The sequence below is a fragment of the Bos indicus x Bos taurus genome, chromosome 17 (assembly GCF_003369695.1).
Source record: "Bos indicus x Bos taurus breed Angus x Brahman F1 hybrid chromosome 17, Bos_hybrid_MaternalHap_v2.0, whole genome shotgun sequence".
Lineage (NCBI taxonomy): Eukaryota > Metazoa > Chordata > Mammalia > Artiodactyla > Bovidae > Bos > Bos indicus x Bos taurus.
The window spans coordinates 15,037,353-15,055,628 of NC_040092.1; the positions used below are offsets into that span (position 1 = coordinate 15,037,353).

At 50.1% G+C, this 18,276-nt stretch overlaps 2 protein-coding genes across 3 annotated transcripts in view; one reads left to right on the plus strand and one right to left on the minus strand.

Annotated features, from left to right (window-relative positions):
* NOS1 (nitric oxide synthase 1) overlaps positions 1-18,276 on the minus strand; it is a 195,319-nt gene that overhangs the window by 112,786 nt on the left and 64,257 nt on the right. The window lies entirely within an intron of this gene.
* LOC113907724 overlaps positions 1-18,276 on the plus strand; it is a 45,952-nt gene that overhangs the window by 18,413 nt on the left and 9,263 nt on the right. Inside the window, exon 4 of the mRNA XM_027567343.1 lies at positions 10,307-10,847. Within this exon, the coding sequence (XP_027423144.1) occupies positions 10,307-10,847 (541 nt within the window). The remainder of the gene's footprint in view (positions 1-10,306; positions 10,848-18,276) is intronic.

An 18,276-nucleotide genomic window follows, 5' to 3' on the forward strand; every position in this document is an offset into this window, starting at 1 on the left:
GAGCTCTATGGGTATCAATAGGCTCCTTGTCCTCTGGCTTTTGACTGGAGGCCTCCAAGGGGACACACAAAGAAGATGAGACAGATGGAGGAGAGATAGGCTGCTTTCTTCCATCTCAGTGCTGTGGTCTGAAGAGGTCTACCATCCCCCCTTCCCTGACTCTGCCAGCCCACCCCACGGTCCAAAGGGCTTCAGCAACACTGGACTTCCTGCAGCTATATCAGGCCTTGGGTGATCCTCACTCCCTTTGCTGCTAACCCCTGGACAATTCACCTTCCCTGGTTGGTGCCTAAAACCATGTTCTTAAGTAATTCCTTCATTAAATTATCTGGGAATAAAGTCTCACAGCCACAGGTGCCTTCTGTTTATTGCTTGGACCTTGTCTAACAAATCTTCATCCTAATTGAACGTTGGGTTCAGGGATGAGGCATGTAAGAAGTGATGCTATGGTCAAGGGCATAGCAGGTCTCAACTGAAGCATTCTAATGGCCATCCCCATCCTTTCTAAGGGCTTCTCAGGTGGCACAGTGATAAAGAATCCACCTGCCAATGCAGGAGATGCACGAGACATGGGTTCAATCCCTGGGTCAGGGAAGATCCCCTGGAGGAGGAAGTGGCAATCCACTCCAGTATTATTGCTGGGGAAATCCCATAGACAGAGGAGCCTGGTGAGCTATACTCCATGGGGTCACAAAGAGTTGGACATGCCTGAGCACATACACATCCTTTCTAATAAACACACAAGCACACAATGCGAGCCAAGCACTGACTGGTCCCAAGTACTCAGAGAAGTGGAGTCAACCTTCTGTTAACAGAAGAGGAATTCCATCATCTCCACTAGCTTTGCTCATAGTGATGCTTCCTAAGACCCACTTGACTTCGCATTCCAGGATGTCTGGCTCTAGGTGAGTGACCACAGCATCATGGTTTTCTGGGTCATGAACATCTTTGTACAGTTCTGTATATTCTTGCCACCTCTTCTTAATACCTTCTGATTCTGTTAGGTCCATACCATTTCTGTCCTTTATTGTACCCATCTTTATCTGAAATGTCCCCTTGGTATCTCTAATTTTCTTGAAGAGCTCTCTAGTCTTTGCCATTCTATTCTTTCCTGTATTTCTTTGCACTGATCACTGAGGAAACTTTCCTGTCTTTCCTTGCTCTTCTTTGGAACTTCGCATTCAAATGGGTATATTTTTCCTTTTCTCCTTTGGCTTTTGCTTCTCAGCTATTTGTAAGGCCTCCTCAGACAACCATTTTTCCTTTTCTCGTTTCTTTTTCTTGAGGATGGTTTTGATCACTGCCTCCTGTACAACGTCACGAACCTCCATCCATAGTTCTTCATGCACTCTGTCTATCAGATCTAATCCCTTGAATCTACTTGTCACTTCCACTGCATAATCGTAAGGGATTTGATTTAGGCCATACCTGAACGGTCTCGTGGTTTTCCCTACTTTCTTTAAGTCTATTTGAAATCCTAAAAGATGATGCTGTGAAAGTGTTGCACTCAATATGCCAGCACATTTGGAAAACTCAGCAGTGGCCACAGGACTGGAAAAGGTCACTTATCATTTCAACCCCAAAGAAAGGTAGTGCCAAAGAATGCCCAAACTACCGCACAATTGCACTCTTCTCACAAACTAGCAAAGTAATGCTCAAAATTCTCTAAGCCAGGCTTCAACAGTACGTGAACCATGAACTTCCAGATGTTCAAGTTGGATTTAGAAAAGGCAGAGGAATCAGAGATCAAATTGCCAACATCTGTTGGATCATCGAAAAAGCAAGACAGTTCCAGAAAAACATATACTTCTGCTTTATTGAACATGCCAAAGACTGACTGTGTGGATCATAACAAACTGTGGAAAATTCTTCAAGAGATGGGAATACCAGGACACCTGACCTGCCTCCTGAGAAATCTGTGTGCAGGTCAGCAAGCAACAGTTAGAACTGGATATGGAACAACAGACTGGTTCCAAATTGGGAAAGGAGTACATCAAGGCTGTATATTGTCACCCTGTTTATTTAACTTATATGCAGAGTACATCATGAGAAATGCTGGGCTGGAAGAAGCACAAGCTGGAATCAAGACTGCCAGGAGAAATATCAATAACCTCATATATGTAGATGACACCACCCTTATGGCAGAAAGTGAAGAAGAACTAAAGAGCCTCTTGATGAAAGTGAAAGACGAGAGTGAAAAAGTTGGCTTAAAGTTCAACGTTCAGAAAACTAAGATCATTGCATCTGGTCTCATCACTTCATGGCAAATAGATGGGGAAACAAGGGAAACAGTGACAGACTTTATTTTGGGGGGCTCCAAAATCACTGCACATGGTGACTGTAGCCATGAAATTAAAAGATGCTTACTCCTTGGAAGAAAAGCTATGACTAACCTAGATAGCATATTAAATAGCAGAGACATTACTTTGCCAACAAAGGTCCATCTAGTCAAGGCTATGGTTGTTCCAGTAGTCATGTACGGATGTGAGAGTTGGACTGTGAAGAAAGCTGAGCATTGAAGAATTGATGCTTTTGAACTGTGGTGTTGGAGAAGACTCTTGAGAGTCCCTTGGACTGCAAGGAGATCCAACCAGTACATCCTAAAGGAAATCAGTCCTGAATATTCACTGGAAGGACTGATGCTGAAGCTGAAACTCCAATACTTTGGCCACCTGATACAAACAACTGACTCACTGGAAAAGACCCTGATGCTGGAAAAAACTGAAGGTGGGAGGAGAAGGGGACGACAGAGGATGAGATGGTTGGATGGCATCACTGACTTGATGGACATGAGTTTGAGTAGGCTCCAGGAGTTGATGATGGACAGGGAGGCCTGGTGTGCTGCAGTCCATGGGGTCGCAAAGAGTCAGACACGACTGAGTGACTGAACTGAACTGAACTGAACAGAAGAACAAAAGGACATTTCAAGAGAGATTAAACAACTTGCCCAAGGTTACAGGGTGAAGGGCAGGGGACGGACTCCAATCCAGCTTGGTCAGAATCTTGCCTCCTCCCCCTCACCTCATGTCCAGAGGCCTCTGATACATTCAAGAGTTGATGTCATGGCCAGCTAGACCCCAGCGCCTGGGAGAAAAGCTTGCTGACACTGAGAAGGATGTCAAAGCTGCAGTTTTGAATCACCCTTTGGAGCGCTGTAGGCATTTCCTGGCTGTAAAGCCCGTGGTGGAAAAGGCAACTTTGGAAGATATTCCAGGGACAAACCTCAAGCTTATTTCTCAACTCCTCAAGAGGCCCAGAGCCTGCTCTGCGGCTGACAGAGGAACTGTCGCCTGCTCACTGCCCCTGATGTAATGAGCACCGTGGAAGAGGGCTCGACTGGGATGCTAAACAGCCATAAATGACATTGTCACCAGCCTTCATAAGGCACAGTGACTCACAGCTCTAATTAAAATGCTGAGGGAAAAATGTAAAGAAAGGCTGCCATGGAAAAACAGTGACATTCTGCTAAACTGCAGGATTATTTTCTTCCAGGAAAAGAGGTGCTTATGAGTGTGTGTGTGCATGCATGCATGCGTGTGTACGTGTGTGCATGCATATGTATTAATGGGTGTGTGTGGGGGGGGATTGGAGATGGGGAGGCTGAATAGTATTCTCTTAAGAAACTTGGGTAATTTTAATACAGAACAAACTCTAACTAAAGCTATTCTTGCCACCCAACTTTTTCTTTTGAAATATTTAAATACAGAAAATTTAAAAGGATAATGCAATAACATCTATAAGCTTTCCAACTATATTCAACGGTTATTAGCATTTGCCATATTTGCCCTGCCTATTGTATCTATCATCTACCTATCGATCGACCCATCCGTTCATCCATCATCTCTTTGACTCTACCTACCTACCTATCTATCCATCCATTCATCCACCCATCCACCTCTCTTCCTACCCATATATCTGTATCAGTTATCTCCCATCTCTCTCTATCATCTTTGCACTGAACCATTTGGAAATAATTTGCAGACGTCATGATGCCTCAGCTCTAAATTCTTAAGCGTGCACATCCTAGACAAACCTCACAGCACCATCGTTACACCTAAAGATACTTGAAAATTTCACCAAATATTCAGCTAAAGTCATGTTTTAAATAATGGCAACCGAAGTAGTAAGTCCAATAGCTACTGCTCAGGAGAGAAGAGTCAATCTACCGCACAGAAACAGGCTGTCAGGGGTTTCTTGAACGGGAAGATTTTTGGCTTCATGGCTGGGTGCCGTCATCACAGTTTCAAGGTGAAATGCACAGGACATGATGCTTGACTTAGATGCCAGTTTAGAACTGCACAAGAAACCCAGTGTGATTACACGATATTATTTTAAAAAAGAGGCCCCCTCCTAACGAAATCATCACGTAACTTCATTCAATGCAACCTCCGCTTTTAACAAAATGTGGCTCCCAATGCCTTCCTGCTATTTCTGAAAAGCAAATGAACTCTTAAAAGCCCAATGAGGTAGCACTGGTAGGGAGATTCAGAAAGAAATATTGTAATTTCTGAAGGCAAGTCTTGAAGAAGATACCCCCAAGAAACCCTGGACATTGAAGGCAGTAGTTAAGAAAACAACCTTTATCTGTAAGTAAACGTTGTGCCTATTTGTTAAAAAATAATAATAATAAAAAAAAACAAAAATAGCAAGCCTCCAAATTCAATCAGTCTCATCTTTTTGGAACACACATTGTGAGAAATCAAGGGATTTCAGTTCAGTGATGACCATGATATTAGGAGAGAAATGACAAATGAAGGTCTTTGCAGCTAAGACTTATCTTAATAAACTAGCACGGACATATTATTGACTCTTTCTATTACCTGAGTTCTGGTACATGAATATAATTGGTTTTCATTTGCCTTATTGAATATTCCAAAGAGACTGCTTCAGAAATCAAAGAGAAAAGCCTGCCCAAAATATGTCAGTGGCTATTGAATACCATTTTGATTTATCCCTGTGGGTTACATTTTTACGCTTAAAATTCCTGGAATGAAATACAGCACAATGAAATCCACATGGCTATTTTCATGACCAAATAGGAAGGATTGCTTGTATCGCCTGCCCTGTTGCATTCCAGTTACTGGCAAGTGGATCCCTTTCTTGGGCTTCAGGAACTGCTTGGGGGTACAGACGGTGTCTTCCACTCCTTTTTGCCCCAGACTGTCCTATAGGTTCTGGATCAGAGCTGGGAGCTCAGAGTTTGCTTCTCAGATGAAGGAGCTGCTGCCCCGACCCTTGTTCATGACAAGAAATCCTTTAAGTGAGAAACAGTGTCTGCTCAACAGTATTTAAAGTCAGGCAAGCTGTCTGAGTTCACAAGCTCCTTTCCTCATTCCTACCTGCAGCTGGGTCCCAGACAGACTCACCTTTTCAATCCCCCATGGGGGCAAGTTAGTGGTTGGGCTTGGAATAAAGAAGAGAGTCCTGAGTATTAATGCTGGTGGGCACAGTTCCCAGCAGCAGCACTTTCTAGGACACTCCTGAAAATCAGGGGAATTTCTTTCAGGTGCCTTTAGCCCACGCAGAAGCATCTTGCATGGTCAAAGAAAAGGTTTCTGTTTTCCGGGGATCCTGTTTGAGAAGAGGTGACCTAATGGACATACAAACAAGAGGTGGGGAAAAAGAAGACACTTCCCAGGCTGAAAATGGAGACTATGCCCCTGCAAAGGGCATCTGCTTTCAATCCTAACAGAACCATTCTTTTTTAAGGAACTGTCAGCAGAAATCACAAATGCCACTGATGGACAAGAATGTTTTTCTTGGGTGAGGCACAGAATGTAAGGTGGAAAAGATCTTGGGAGGAAGTTAGTCCAGGGTTCATACACAGAAATATCTCAAAGCAGGCAAGTAACACAAACAGTATTTAATGATAGGGGTCTGTGACCTAAAGGTGAGAAAAATGACCAAACCAAAGCAAAATGCAAACTGTGTGCCGGCCAGATAGAATGTATTTGCATGTTTCTGAATGGAGTTGCCCTTGAATTCCAGCTCCTTCATTTCACAGATGAGAATACTGGGGCTGAGTGAGGGGAAGGGCAGGGCCCACATCAGCTAGCTAACTAAAAGGTCTTTTTTGCATTTCTTCTCTTTGATCATTAACTCAGCTCTGATGCTCTCTGTCCCCTTTCAAGAACTGCATTTACACCACCTCCCTGAATCCTTCCAACAACCCCATGCAGTCGTTATAACCTCTATTTACTGACGACAGGCCTGAGGTTCAGAGAGGTTAACTCACTCACCCCGAGTCACAGAATCCACAAGTGCCCGAGCCTGGCATCAGACGCTTTCCCAGATGACATCCTCATTTGATTTTCCTCTGCCTTTCGACCTGGCTGCACTTGACTCAGTTTGGTATCGGAGACCCTTCCACTGAGCAGGTGCTACACATCAGACAGCTACCAGTTCTGAGGTCACCTCCTCTGTGAAGCCTTCCCTTATACCTCGAGTCACCCGTCCCGAGCGCTGCAGCAACATTTCACCTCTCTTGTCAAACCTTTGAGCTTGGTATAGGGCTGGTCTAGTGCCCACTACCCAACCAGACTGCAGGCTGTGTCAGAGCAGGGCTCGCACCACCTTAATCCAAGCACCTGCCCTTGGGGCCGGACTCTGGGTCTGCCATTTAGCACTCATCATTACACATTTGACAAATGTGCTGACGTCTGCCGCAGAACCACAAGAACTGCTGCTCATCTCTGGCTGATCATTGCTAAACACAACTATGCCAAGATCCACGTCCACTGCACCCTGTCGGCTACACTCGCACTGGGGACTGAGGGACGTTTTCTGTTGAGAGATCCTTTTCATTTGGTAGATTCACATGGACTCAATTTTCCAGCATTGCAGGACCCTGCTCACCATTCTCCTTCCCTAGGAATGGGCATGTAAGCGGCATAAAGGGATGTGGGACTTGCAAAGCTGGGGTGGGGGCTGACTTGGCTGCTGAAATGAGCCCAAATCAATGGCTTTGGTGAAATCAAAGATAAGTAGGTAATAGGTAGACAAGGTTTATTAGCTCCTGTGATTACCTGGTTCCTAAAGTCATACCCACTAGCTCACTTTAAAAAGGGGATTTCCTCTTTGAAAGGACAAATGGATCAACCGAAAGGGCTAATGCCCAACATTAGACGAGGACTCGGGGCTTCGTGCACAAGGTCAAGGTGGCCGGGCTCACACTCAGTCTTTCCTGAACAGTTTATCCAACCTATGATGACAATCGGGAAAGAGACGGGATTACATTTCCTTTCAGTACTGAATCTGTAGGGCTTCTTTACACTGAAGTGAATGTGGCGTTATCATAAACAAGCACTGGACAAAGAGCCAAGACACTGAGGTCCTATCCTAGCTTTGTCAATTCTGTGCTGTGTGACTTTCAGCAAGTCCTGTATCTTCTCTGGGCTTCGGATTCTTCATCTGTAAAACAAGGGTACTGGACAAGAGCTGAGGGCACTGGAACCTCATGAAGAAATCTCGTTAAGAATACATAAACCGCATGTCTCCCCTGGGGATATTGATTAAGGAGCTCTGGGGTGGGACCTGGCATCTCTGCTTTTGCTCAGTTCCTTGGTGGATTCTGATGCTGATGGTCCACTGGGCTAATGTTTGGCATCTACCGGATTAGATATGCCCAAATGCTGTCCTGTATTAGAATGAGGGAAATGGTCATGTTTACAGTTGTTGCAGTCTTCATGTTTTTAACTATGTAAACCCACCCTGACCAGTGGTGGGAAGAATGCCTGGCCAGATGAAAATTACTCCCGGAATAATGCCAGATTCAACTTCTGAGTGTTCTGGTTTCTAATAGGAAAAGGCTCCAGTTCTAAGGGTCATGATTGTTGCCTGCAGCTCTCAACCACATTCCAAGGCTCATCATGGCATGTACAGACCCAGGAACCTGAGTGACAGGCAACATAAGCAGTCTTGTCATGAAGACACCTCACAACATACACTGAGGAAGGCAGCCCAGCTAGACCCATGTGGGCTCACAACACGTGGATGAACTGACCCCCAAGTCTCCCTGTGTGCTAGGGAATCAGCAAGCCCCCACCAGTGGGAGGGAAAGTTTTTGGATAACTGCCTGGTGGTACCTTGGACAGCTCCCTGTGGCTCAGCTGTGGAGACCCTCAGAGAGCAGCCTACCCCACCACACAATTCCTAGCCTCTCATTCTTTCTGGTGAGGTCCTTCCCCAAAGGGAAGATAGAGCCTTTGGGGAATGGGGAGGGTCGAGGAGGTGGCGGGGTGGAGCTGGCTTTGGCCATTTGGGGAAAATGAAGAACAGGCAGGAAGAACAAGCAAACAGCAGGCTGATCTAGAAAAAACATCAACACTACGGGCCCCAAACGGTGCCACAGACTTCCCTGTTGGGTTCTTCTATTATCACCAATCTTGGCATAAAACTATTGTTTCCAGAACACTTGTCACATACCTTTTCACAAAATCTTCAGAACAAGCCCTTGTGGAAGTTATTGTTCTCATTTTACAGATAGTGGAACGGAAGCCCATTATCAGGTTAAGTGATCGGCCAGAGGTCACACAGCCAATGGAGTGAGCTAAGCTTGGCCTCAATCAGGGGTCCTTACCAGGTCTCTCTACTGTGCGGCCTGCTCCTCTCCATACATGGCTGGGATTTTGCGGGGAACTCACAATTTCTGGAGACGCAGTCAGGTCTCTGACTATTGGGGTAGCCTCTGGCTGTGCAGACGTATCAGGAAATGAAGCTGTGAGCGCTAAGGCAAGAGCACAGACTGCTTGTGTGCCCGGATGTGGGCAAAAGCCCCCCCCAATTAAGTAACTAAAAAATGGCACTGAGGTCTCCAGTTGTGCCACTTACCAGCTAGATGGCTATGGGTGGGTCTCTTGGCTTGCCCTGCCTCAGTTTCCAAAGCTGCCAAATGGGTCAGATCACTGTGCTGGTGACCTGGGGGAGGTTTTAAGAGTATGCCTGGGCAGGGGGGCGGTAAACATTGTATGTAACAGCACCTTGAAGATGACACAGAGCTGTGAACCCTTTCAGGGGCTCCTAGAAATTGGATTGGTGGAAAGGACTGGGGTGATGGTGGTGGAAATGGTGGGGTGGAATGACTCCTTCTGGATACACGCCAAGCCTTCTCAAATCTGTCTGCTGAGATCCTGAGGGCAGAAGAGAATGGACACCACTCTGCTGCCAGCGAGGGCACAAGAAGGCTCCTTCCCTGTTTTATCTTAAATTCAAAATAACAATCGGGGGAAAATCGATGCTCCCTTGCACCTTTGTGAATGCAACCTGTTTGCCCCAATCCCAATTAGAGAAATGTACAAGAAAGAGAGCAGCTTTCCCTCATTCCTCTGGGGCCTGAGAGATCAGCTCCTTCCTTCTCTCTACCAAGGTTCTGGACCACCAGAGACCAGACAATGTGTTCTGGGTGTCTTCCTAGCCCTGCACACACCTCTGCCCATGGACACTGTCTCCCCAGGTCGTTTGTGTGCTCTTCTGGGGTCCAAAGTCAGGGTTTGAGCTGGGCTATGTGATTTTTTTTAAGGTTCTCAGGACAGTCTCATGAGAAAGGTACTGTTTTCCCATTTTACAGACAAGAACACTGAGGCTTAGAGAAGTAAAGGGACTAACTTAAAACCATGGAGTAAGTAAAAAGTAAATCTAGGATTAGAACCTAGGTATGTCATTCCAAAGATGCCTGCCCTCGTTCTAGTGACTTCTGGGCCAAGCGCTTCTCCTTTCTGGGTGCCGCCCCAAGCAATGCTGTCTGAGTGAGCGCCCCCGCCACAGCGCCCGGGGGATGGAGGTCCCTAGAGCACAGCTCGGAGAACCCTATCCAGACAAGGACCCCTCGGGTGGCTTGGATCTCACAGGGACCCAGCTCTGGCTTTGGCTACCTGGCAGTAAAAACTACCGCTCTTGGTGGTACACGGCCCGGCCCCGAATCCCTGCAGAGTGCGCCCCTCGCCCGTCTGGGAGCTCTAGAGCCTCTTTCGAGCAGGAGGCACAACTTTCCTAGGTTCCGGGAGCCGGAGCTTTTGCACCCCAATCCCGCCCGAACGCTAAAAGTAAGAGGTGCAGGCAGCCCCGCCGTTACTGGGAGCGCAATAAGAACCCTGGCAAAGTTGGAAGCCAGGCGGGAGCAACAATGTACCCCACCCAGGAGCACAACCCTCCCGACCTCGGGGCCCCCCACCGAGGGTGGCGAGCGATGCCGAAGAGTCCGCCATTACCGGGCTGGCAGTGGCCGTGCCTCTGCCGAGCCCGGCGCGGAGGAAAGCTGAAAGTTGAGATTGGGCAGGTGCAACGATCCCCGGGGACTGGCGTCCCCCAGCCTCCGGCTGCCCGCGGGGGGTAGCGCGCCTTGCCAAAGGGGCCGCCATTACCGCAGGCGCGCAGCTCGGAGCCGAAGCGTGCAGCGGAACGGGGACGCTGGTCCCTGCAAAGTTGGAGCGAGAGCGCAGCGGGCGCGACGATCGCTGGGACCTGAGCCCGCCGGCCTGGGGCTGCCAGCTGGGGAGGAGATCGAGGCCACCGGGACCAAGTTGGGACGCAAGCAAGCCCCCCATGCCCGCCCGTGAGCACTGGGGGCTGGGAGCCCAAGGGGACACCCAGGGGACGCGGGACGCCTGGGCCGAGAACTCACCTGCTGCCGAGTCGGGCAGTGCCGAGGCTGCCTCTTTGCTCTGCGCACCCGTCAGCCCGCCGGTCTGCGAGCCCGCCCGCCTCCTTCCTCCTCCTCCGTCTCCCTTCTCCTCCTCTTTCTCCTCCTCCTTCTCCCGGGCTCCTGCAGCCACCGCTCTCCCGGTTCCAAACCCTCCCGGTCCGACGCCCCGCACGGCTGTAAGGCGCCAGTCGTACCCGCTCACCTCTGGGTAGGAGCCGCGTGCATCCCTCCGCCTTCCCCGCCGCCTCTCCGATCCCTTCCCGCCCCCTCTCCTCGAGCCCCCACCCCTCCCCAAGTCCCCTCCCCTCCCTCCGCCCCTTGCGAACCCAAGTTCGGGACGGAGGCTGTGGGCTTCCCCGGCGCGGTGCCGGGGCGCCCCGCGCGCGCGCCCCTGGCTCACCCCGTCCGCCCGGCAGCCGCTCGCCGCCTGGCTGCCCCTTGGAGCAGCCCCGGGGCTAAGTAGCTCCTCGCCCAGAGGCCGGAAACGCGGCATAAATATGTAGGGGCAGAGCCGTGAGCTCAGCGAGGGTCGTGAGGGGGAATTTATTTCTTAATGTCCCTCCTTTATCCTATCATCGCTGAAACAAATTAGCTGTGACGTCCAACCCGGCTGGTTTATGGGTGCGGGGAGGGAGACGTCGCAACCCTCATTAAAAGAGCCGCTCTGGGCTCCAAAACATACATCTTTTATATAACCTAATTTCCATCTTTTTTCTATCAGGAAACACACACATACACACACACACACACACACACACACACCCCATGACAATTTCTGGGAGCCTGGAGGGGGCTCAGTGTAGTAGCCACAGGGCAGCTCTCTTTGGGCAGAGAGGGCCCCGTGGAAAGCAGAGATGTTTATTTCTGCCTCTCCATCAGCCTTGGGGTAACGTTCCTCAGTGGGACAGTGGGATGCGCTGCCTTTCACTCTAGACAAGGCCAAAAGACAGCCCAGCCTGAATTCTGGCTCTGGCTCTTGGGTGGGCAGACAGGAAGAGAGGGGGCCGGTGGTGGAAGTGCTGCCTTGTTCTGGTCTTCCTCCCCTGAGTAGCGCTTAGTCCTGACAGCTGGCGAGGGGGAAGGACGGGAGGGCGCAGGCTTGCTCACCTGTGGCCTGGAAAAGCTGCAGGTAAACCTGCGGGTTGGAGATGCCCAGGGCTGGGCTGGGAGGAGGGGAGGAGGCAGAGAAGCAAGCTTTCCTTCCTTTCTTAGGGGCCCTAACATATGGGTAACCATATAAACCCGGCTCAAAAGCTGTCTTTTCCCGGGCAGATTGCAAAGAATTTTGCATTTCACTGTTGCTGCTGCTGCTCACACACTCTTGGGAAAATGGGAGAAAACCAGGGAAAGAGAATACACACACACACAGCACCTGGCTCTAGATGGCTTGAAGAGGCAAAAAGGAATCCCCCACTTTGTCACTAATAAATGCTTTTCTAATCGTTTTTCATATCAAGCACCAGGAGAAGGGGGTGTGACTTCGGGGGACAGAAGGAGGGGTGTGGGGATGAAGGGGGGGAAAGAGTGAAGAAGCTGGCAGAGAGGTGGCTGCACAGCCTTCTGTTTGTCTTCAACACACTGGAAGGAACACACGAGAGATTCCCTCTCAGCCCAGGGCTCTGCCACCTCCGGACTGTGCCACATGGCGCTAAGTCCAGAGCCTGTTTTCCCAGTGGTGAAACAACCCCGGGGTCATTGTAAAGATGCCGACAGCCAGGTGATGCTAGCTGGGGAAGCTCTTGGCATAGAGCCTGGCATATAGTAAATGCTCAGTAAACAGTAGCCCCAAGTAATAATAACCACGATGAGAATCAGAACAGGAGCATAAAGGCTGGATAGGGTGTCCCAGGGAAGCATTCAGCCTGGGCCCAGCTTACCCTGCCTGAACCATTTCAAAGTTGAGCGCTGGGCTTCAGTGCTACCAGAGTCAGACTCGGAATACTGCTCCCCTCAATTACCATGGCAACTGGGGAAAATCAGGAAGCCAGAGGAAGAGAAGCTGCTCTTCCACTGGGCTGGCCCTTCACCTGTTCAAAACAGCTACCATGTGCATGCCTGTCATGTGGGGGTGGGGCTGGAGGAGACCCCAGATGAGGGGGGCACCTTCTCTTCTGGATCACCAGCTGCTCTGACTCAGGGAAAAGGGTGGTTGGTAGGAGACAGGCAGCCACAAGATGGTGAGGTCCAGGCCAAGGCTGGCTGTGCTTACAGAAGGCAGAGTTAGCCTGGGTTCAGGGAGAGGGGGACAGACCCCCCGGCCTCAATCCTGTCCTCATCAGCAGGTGTCTGAGAGCAAAGCACAGGCATGCAGGTCCTGAGATGGAGATTTGGGAAGATGGGCTTCCAAGTCCAGGGAGGGAGCCAGTTACCACCATGGGTTTTGTGAGTGAGTGAGTGAGTGAGTGTGTGTGTGTGTGTGTGTGTGTGTGAGAGAGAGAGAGAGAGAGAGAGAGAGAGAGAAGGAGAGAGAGGTAGTGAGAGAGAGGAAAGGAAGAGAGAAAGAGATCCTCCCCTTCCTCCCTTACTCTGGTTGTTTCTGTAGGGATCAGGGGACTAGTAACAGTACTAATTGCGGCAGAAAGGATAATGACTGTCTTATATCGAGTATGTCTCATTTTGCCAGTCTTGAGCCAAGCCTTCTTTAGGTGTATCTCACTGAATGATCACAGAAATTGTAAGGGGTGATTGCTTTCTCTTATTCCCATTGTACAGAGGGGAAAGCAGAGGCTCTGAGAGGCAAAGTGACTCACTCCAGTTATCTGGTGGTAAAAGCAGCTATTAGCACTGGGCCATACTGACCTCAGAGTGAGGCTCTTCCTGCCTCCCCACCGCCGCCTTGTGGAGAAAGAGGGAGTGAAGATGTTGCTGTTTTTCGGGGTGGCAGGGGAGTGTCTGGCGTTTGGAGGCCCTCCTTGCTTGTGCCAGAGGGCTTCAAAAACTGGCGCTTTTAAGCCACATGGTGGCCCTCGAACTGTGCAGAGGGACTGCCCCCCAGACACTCCTCAGGTGTGGTACCCTGGGAAGTCTTTCCTCTTTCTATGCTGCTTGGAGCTTTCCCTCTAAACTGATTTCCTCGGGACCCCCTTGGTGTCAGGGGAGATGCTGATAACGCTTCTCTCCCTTCACCCACAACCCCACCCAGAGCACTGTAGTGCTCAACAGCCGAGACCTACCCAGGGGTCAGCCTGGAGCAAGGTGTCCATAAATGGTCACCATGATAACGATTATTCTTGGATCTTCTCTCGGGCCCACACCCTCCACCCCTGTGTGCTCGGCAGGTGGGTAAAAGCCTTCTCCCGGCTGAAGCAAGGGCCATCCCCTCTACCTGCTCTCTGCCCCTCTGGACCCTAACCAGTCGCTACCCCAGCAGCTTAGAGGTGAGCCTGGGGGAGCAGAGGGCTCTGGGGTGGCCAAGGGGAGAAGAGGGAAGGAGGAGTTGGCCAGTGTGCTGCCACTAAGGGGGTAATACATTATCCAGGGCTAATGAAAACATAATTATCTTCTTTTGGCTGCAGAGAGGGTCTAATTTAATAGGCTGCGATCGAAAGGCATCTGCTGAATTCACCCAGCAGTGAAAACACTTGAAGGGCTGGGGCGGAGGGGGGACGGGGAGTGGGCAGAGCGCGGCTGGCTGGCAGAGCCCTGCAGCTGTGTCAAAGTGGTAGCTCTCCCAGGGGAGGGGAGCCTGGGGGCTGCAGGGCAGAGGCAGCAGAGAGGATGTGGCAGCTAACAGGTGTCCTCATTACAAGCTGGGGCTGCTTTCTTGCTCTCGAACTTGGACCTGTCCTTTGCCTCTCTGAGCCTCAGCTTCCCCATCTGTAAAATAGGGCTAATCCTGACTCCCTCCCATTAACTGGGAGGAATAGATGAGAAATGAGAGAGGAGTCCTGGTGCCTACTCAGTAAATATTTAGCAAAACCTCCCCACTCCCCTGCTGATTTGCTGGGTCGGTTCTACTTAGCCTTCTGGTCTTAGCACAAACAGCCCCTCTTTGGAGAAGACCCTGCCCCTCCCCTTTCATATCACAACACACTTTAGAATGTTTGCTGATTTACAGCTGGACTGTTACAGCTCCACAAAGGCATGGCAGGTCTGTCTCATTTGTCACCAGAAGCCAGTGCTTCTCAGAGCATGTTCCCTGGACCAGAGGATTCAGCATCTCCTGGGAATGTATTTGAAAGGCTAGTCCTTGGGTCTCGCCCCAGACCTGCTGAACCAGATACTCAAATGCGGGCTGGGTGCTCGGTAATTTGCCCAAACTCTCTAGGTAGTCCTGATCCATACTCAAGTAGGAGAACCTCTTCTTCAGCCCCAAACTCCAAAAAATGTTTGGTTGAATAAATGAATGAAGAGCTTGCTAGGGTCCAGCTATAACAGCCTTACCTCCCTTATTGGCCATCAGCTGCATACCAATCCACCCAGGGCCCCTGATTCTGGAAGAGAATTCAGCTTTCAGGCCTGCTGCTGGGGTCTTGGCTGGGGAAGTCGCTCAGATGTGCTTGTGAAGGATTGTGCCCGGCGGTCAGTCTTGAAAAGTTAGAGAGGCCCCGGCACTGCGGCAACCTTGGAGATGACTGTCCTCAACCTTGGGTTTTTACACAGGGAAGTCAAGGTCCAGGGAGGTCTGGCAGCTCATCCAAGGGCAACAGCCAGTTAGTGGCCCATCAGATCCCTGCCGTGGCTCCCAACTCAAGATCCCTGAGAGGGCTGGGATCCCTGAGAGTGTAGTCCTGGAGGGCCCAGAGGATGGCAGGTCAGCAGAGCCAGGGCACAGAAAACAGTTGTCTAGGAGCCTGGAACACCCGGAAGGTGTGAGGGTGTCACAGTCCCTGGGATGGCTGCTGTAGTCAAATACCCTGCAGACATTCGCAGGGTTCTGACAGGGAAGAGAGGAGGAGGAGCCCTTTAAGGCTTAAAGAGGCAGCCTGAGCATAAGACGCACTAGAGCATCTGACTCTCAGACTTGGCTTTGCCACTAGCGGGCTGTGTGAGTTTGGGCAAACCCCTTGGAATCTCTGGGTCTCAGAGGTGATCTTAACCCAAGGATAGTCAGCTCCCTGGAATCATACGCAAAATCAAGCAGAAGTGTATTTTTCTGGGGTAGAGGATTCATAGTATTAAGTGGTTTTTTAAAAGAAGGCTTAGAACTGGAAAAGGTTAATTGGAACTGAACCAAATGATATCTCGGGGCGCTTTAATGGGCAGAAAAAGGAGATACCATTGCTGAGAAACCTGGCGGGGAAGTTTGCCCGACACCCTTTGCCCTACGCAGCCTATTTGGCAGAGAGGCAGTTCTCCAAATGACCGACAGATGGCGCTAAACCTTCACTGTAGCTTTCCTCTTTTCCCCAAGACCTGCCAGGTAGGTTCTGGCTTCTGTTTACTCAGCTTTGGGGACCAGGGGCCTGGGTCCCTGCTCTGCCGGGCTGACTTGAGTGGGATGACAGTGCTGCGCACCTCTGGACTGTTTGTATCTCCTGGTTGCCACCCTGTCTTGCAGCGTCTGTCCACAGAGGAGGCATGGAAAAGGATATGAGTGTAGGGGCATGTGTGTAGGGCAGGGGTGAGGGGAGGTCTCTACCAGAGGAGACCACCTGAAGAATAGGAAGGGACCCTAAGTTTGGTGTTCATATCCCCTGCAACCCAAATATAGTCCCCGCTACACACCTGTGCTTCCCCATTCCAATTAAACACATCCCAACTCTCAGAACCCTGTAAAACTGGAGCGTCTGATGGTCTGTCACTGGGGTGTGAGGGGCCAAAGTATGTGCACCTTGAAGCCAGTGCCACTAGGGAACAGAGGAAGCCGGCTGGGTCAGAGACAGCAGGGAGTGGTGGGGCCTGGGGCTAAATGGAGGGAGTGCCCCCAACTAAAGGGCTTCACGTGCAAATGTTTTCAAAGCAACATTTTCTACCAGGCTAAACAGATTTGGCCCACCTGTGTGAGAACTTTGAGCAAGAAAATGGACTTCAGCACCTGAGTGGAGGTGTTTGAGTGCAAGGGAAGTCTTACTCAGAACAAAAAAAGCAGAGATCCTTAACCTGTCAGGTACACAAAAATTGCATGAGATGAGGGCTACCGCTGCCTGGACCCTGCCTCCGCAGCTTATGAATCAGTAGGTCTCAAGAGGTGGTATTTTTTTTTTAAGCAAACTCCTGGAGGAAACTGAGGCAGGTGGCCTTCTGGGCCCAAGTGGTCTACTCTGTGCCCGTCCGTCCACCCCAGTGAGCTGGGTGGGGCCTCATCCTCAGCCTGCAGGCACTCGGAATTCAGTGACACAGCATCTTAGCAGCAAAGACACCCCTTCCCGATTCAAAGTGGCCCTCTGGTAATTCTCCTCCTCCGCACCATACTGCAGACATGCACGGAAAGGATGACACACCTGGTCTTATTTCTAAGAATTGAGGAAAATTCTGAGACCAGTCCCTGGGAGAGGGCAATGGGGAGGTGGTAGAGAGAAGGCACGCGCAATTCCAGCTCGGTATTCCAGAGAGCTACCCAAAGTGGGGTCATGGCGTGTGACTTCTCGTCTCCTGTGCGTGTGACCTTGGCCAAGGGGCCTCCCCTTTCTGGGTCTGTTTCCTCAGATTAAGGGGGTTGGACTGGAGCAGAGCTCCCTCCTGCGTTCCAGGACCTCCCTGGGGCTCTGCAGCAGTGTTTTGGGTGCTGGCAGTCATGCAAGTGGAGGGGCAAGGGTGTTGGGACTCTTCTGCCATTCCCGAGTTGACCTGCTTCTGTTCCGACTGTGCATCTAGCGTCCTCCTTTAGCTTTCATTTGAAAAACAAATGCGAGCAACAGGCCCGGAAGCTTTCTGTGGCATCTTCCATTGTCCATTTAATAGTCATTCATTATTGCCCCCTCTTTTTTTGTGGGCCATGGGCTGGGGCAACTGAGACCCCCATCCTATCCAGGCAGGATTTCTGGCTCCTGGAACACTCAGTCCAGTGGGGGAAATCAGACAAACACCCAGTTCATCAGCAGTGACAAGCCAGCCTACTGGTGAGCTGGCACCATGCCGATTGTACCTCCCCGAACCCCAGAAAGGGATCCTGCTGGCTTTCCTCTGACTTTTAAAGCCGTAATGAGAGAATCCACTTCCTTCTCCCCAGCCTGACAGCCCAGAGTTTCATTAGCGTCATGTGCTTTGGCATTTGATTTATTCAAGCTGACACTCAAGCAAACTGTCTTATACTCCTCTCTAATTGTGGGGAAGGGAAGAGTCTGCAAGTTTATGGTGTGACTTCAAAGCTTCAGAGTCAGTCTTGGGTTTTGCTACTTGCTGGCTGTGTGACCTTAGGCAGGTTAATTACCCTTTCTGAGCCTTGGCTTTCTCCACTGTTAAAAATGGGGACAATGATAGTTCCTACTTGATAGGATTGTGCTGATTAGATGAGACTGTGCTTGTGAAGTCCTTAGTAAGCACAGTCTTTGGCACTCAGTACAAGTTCAGTTAATTGTAGTTCCCCCTCCTTTTGAAACTATTATTATATTATATATTATATATATTATATTGTGTGGGGTTCTTATCTTCTGTTTTGAGATTAGAAGCTCTTTGAGGGATTTGGGCTGTATCTGAATCCATTTCTGATGTTCTCCAATATGCCTAGCCGTTTGCTGGCACATTCTAGGCACTCA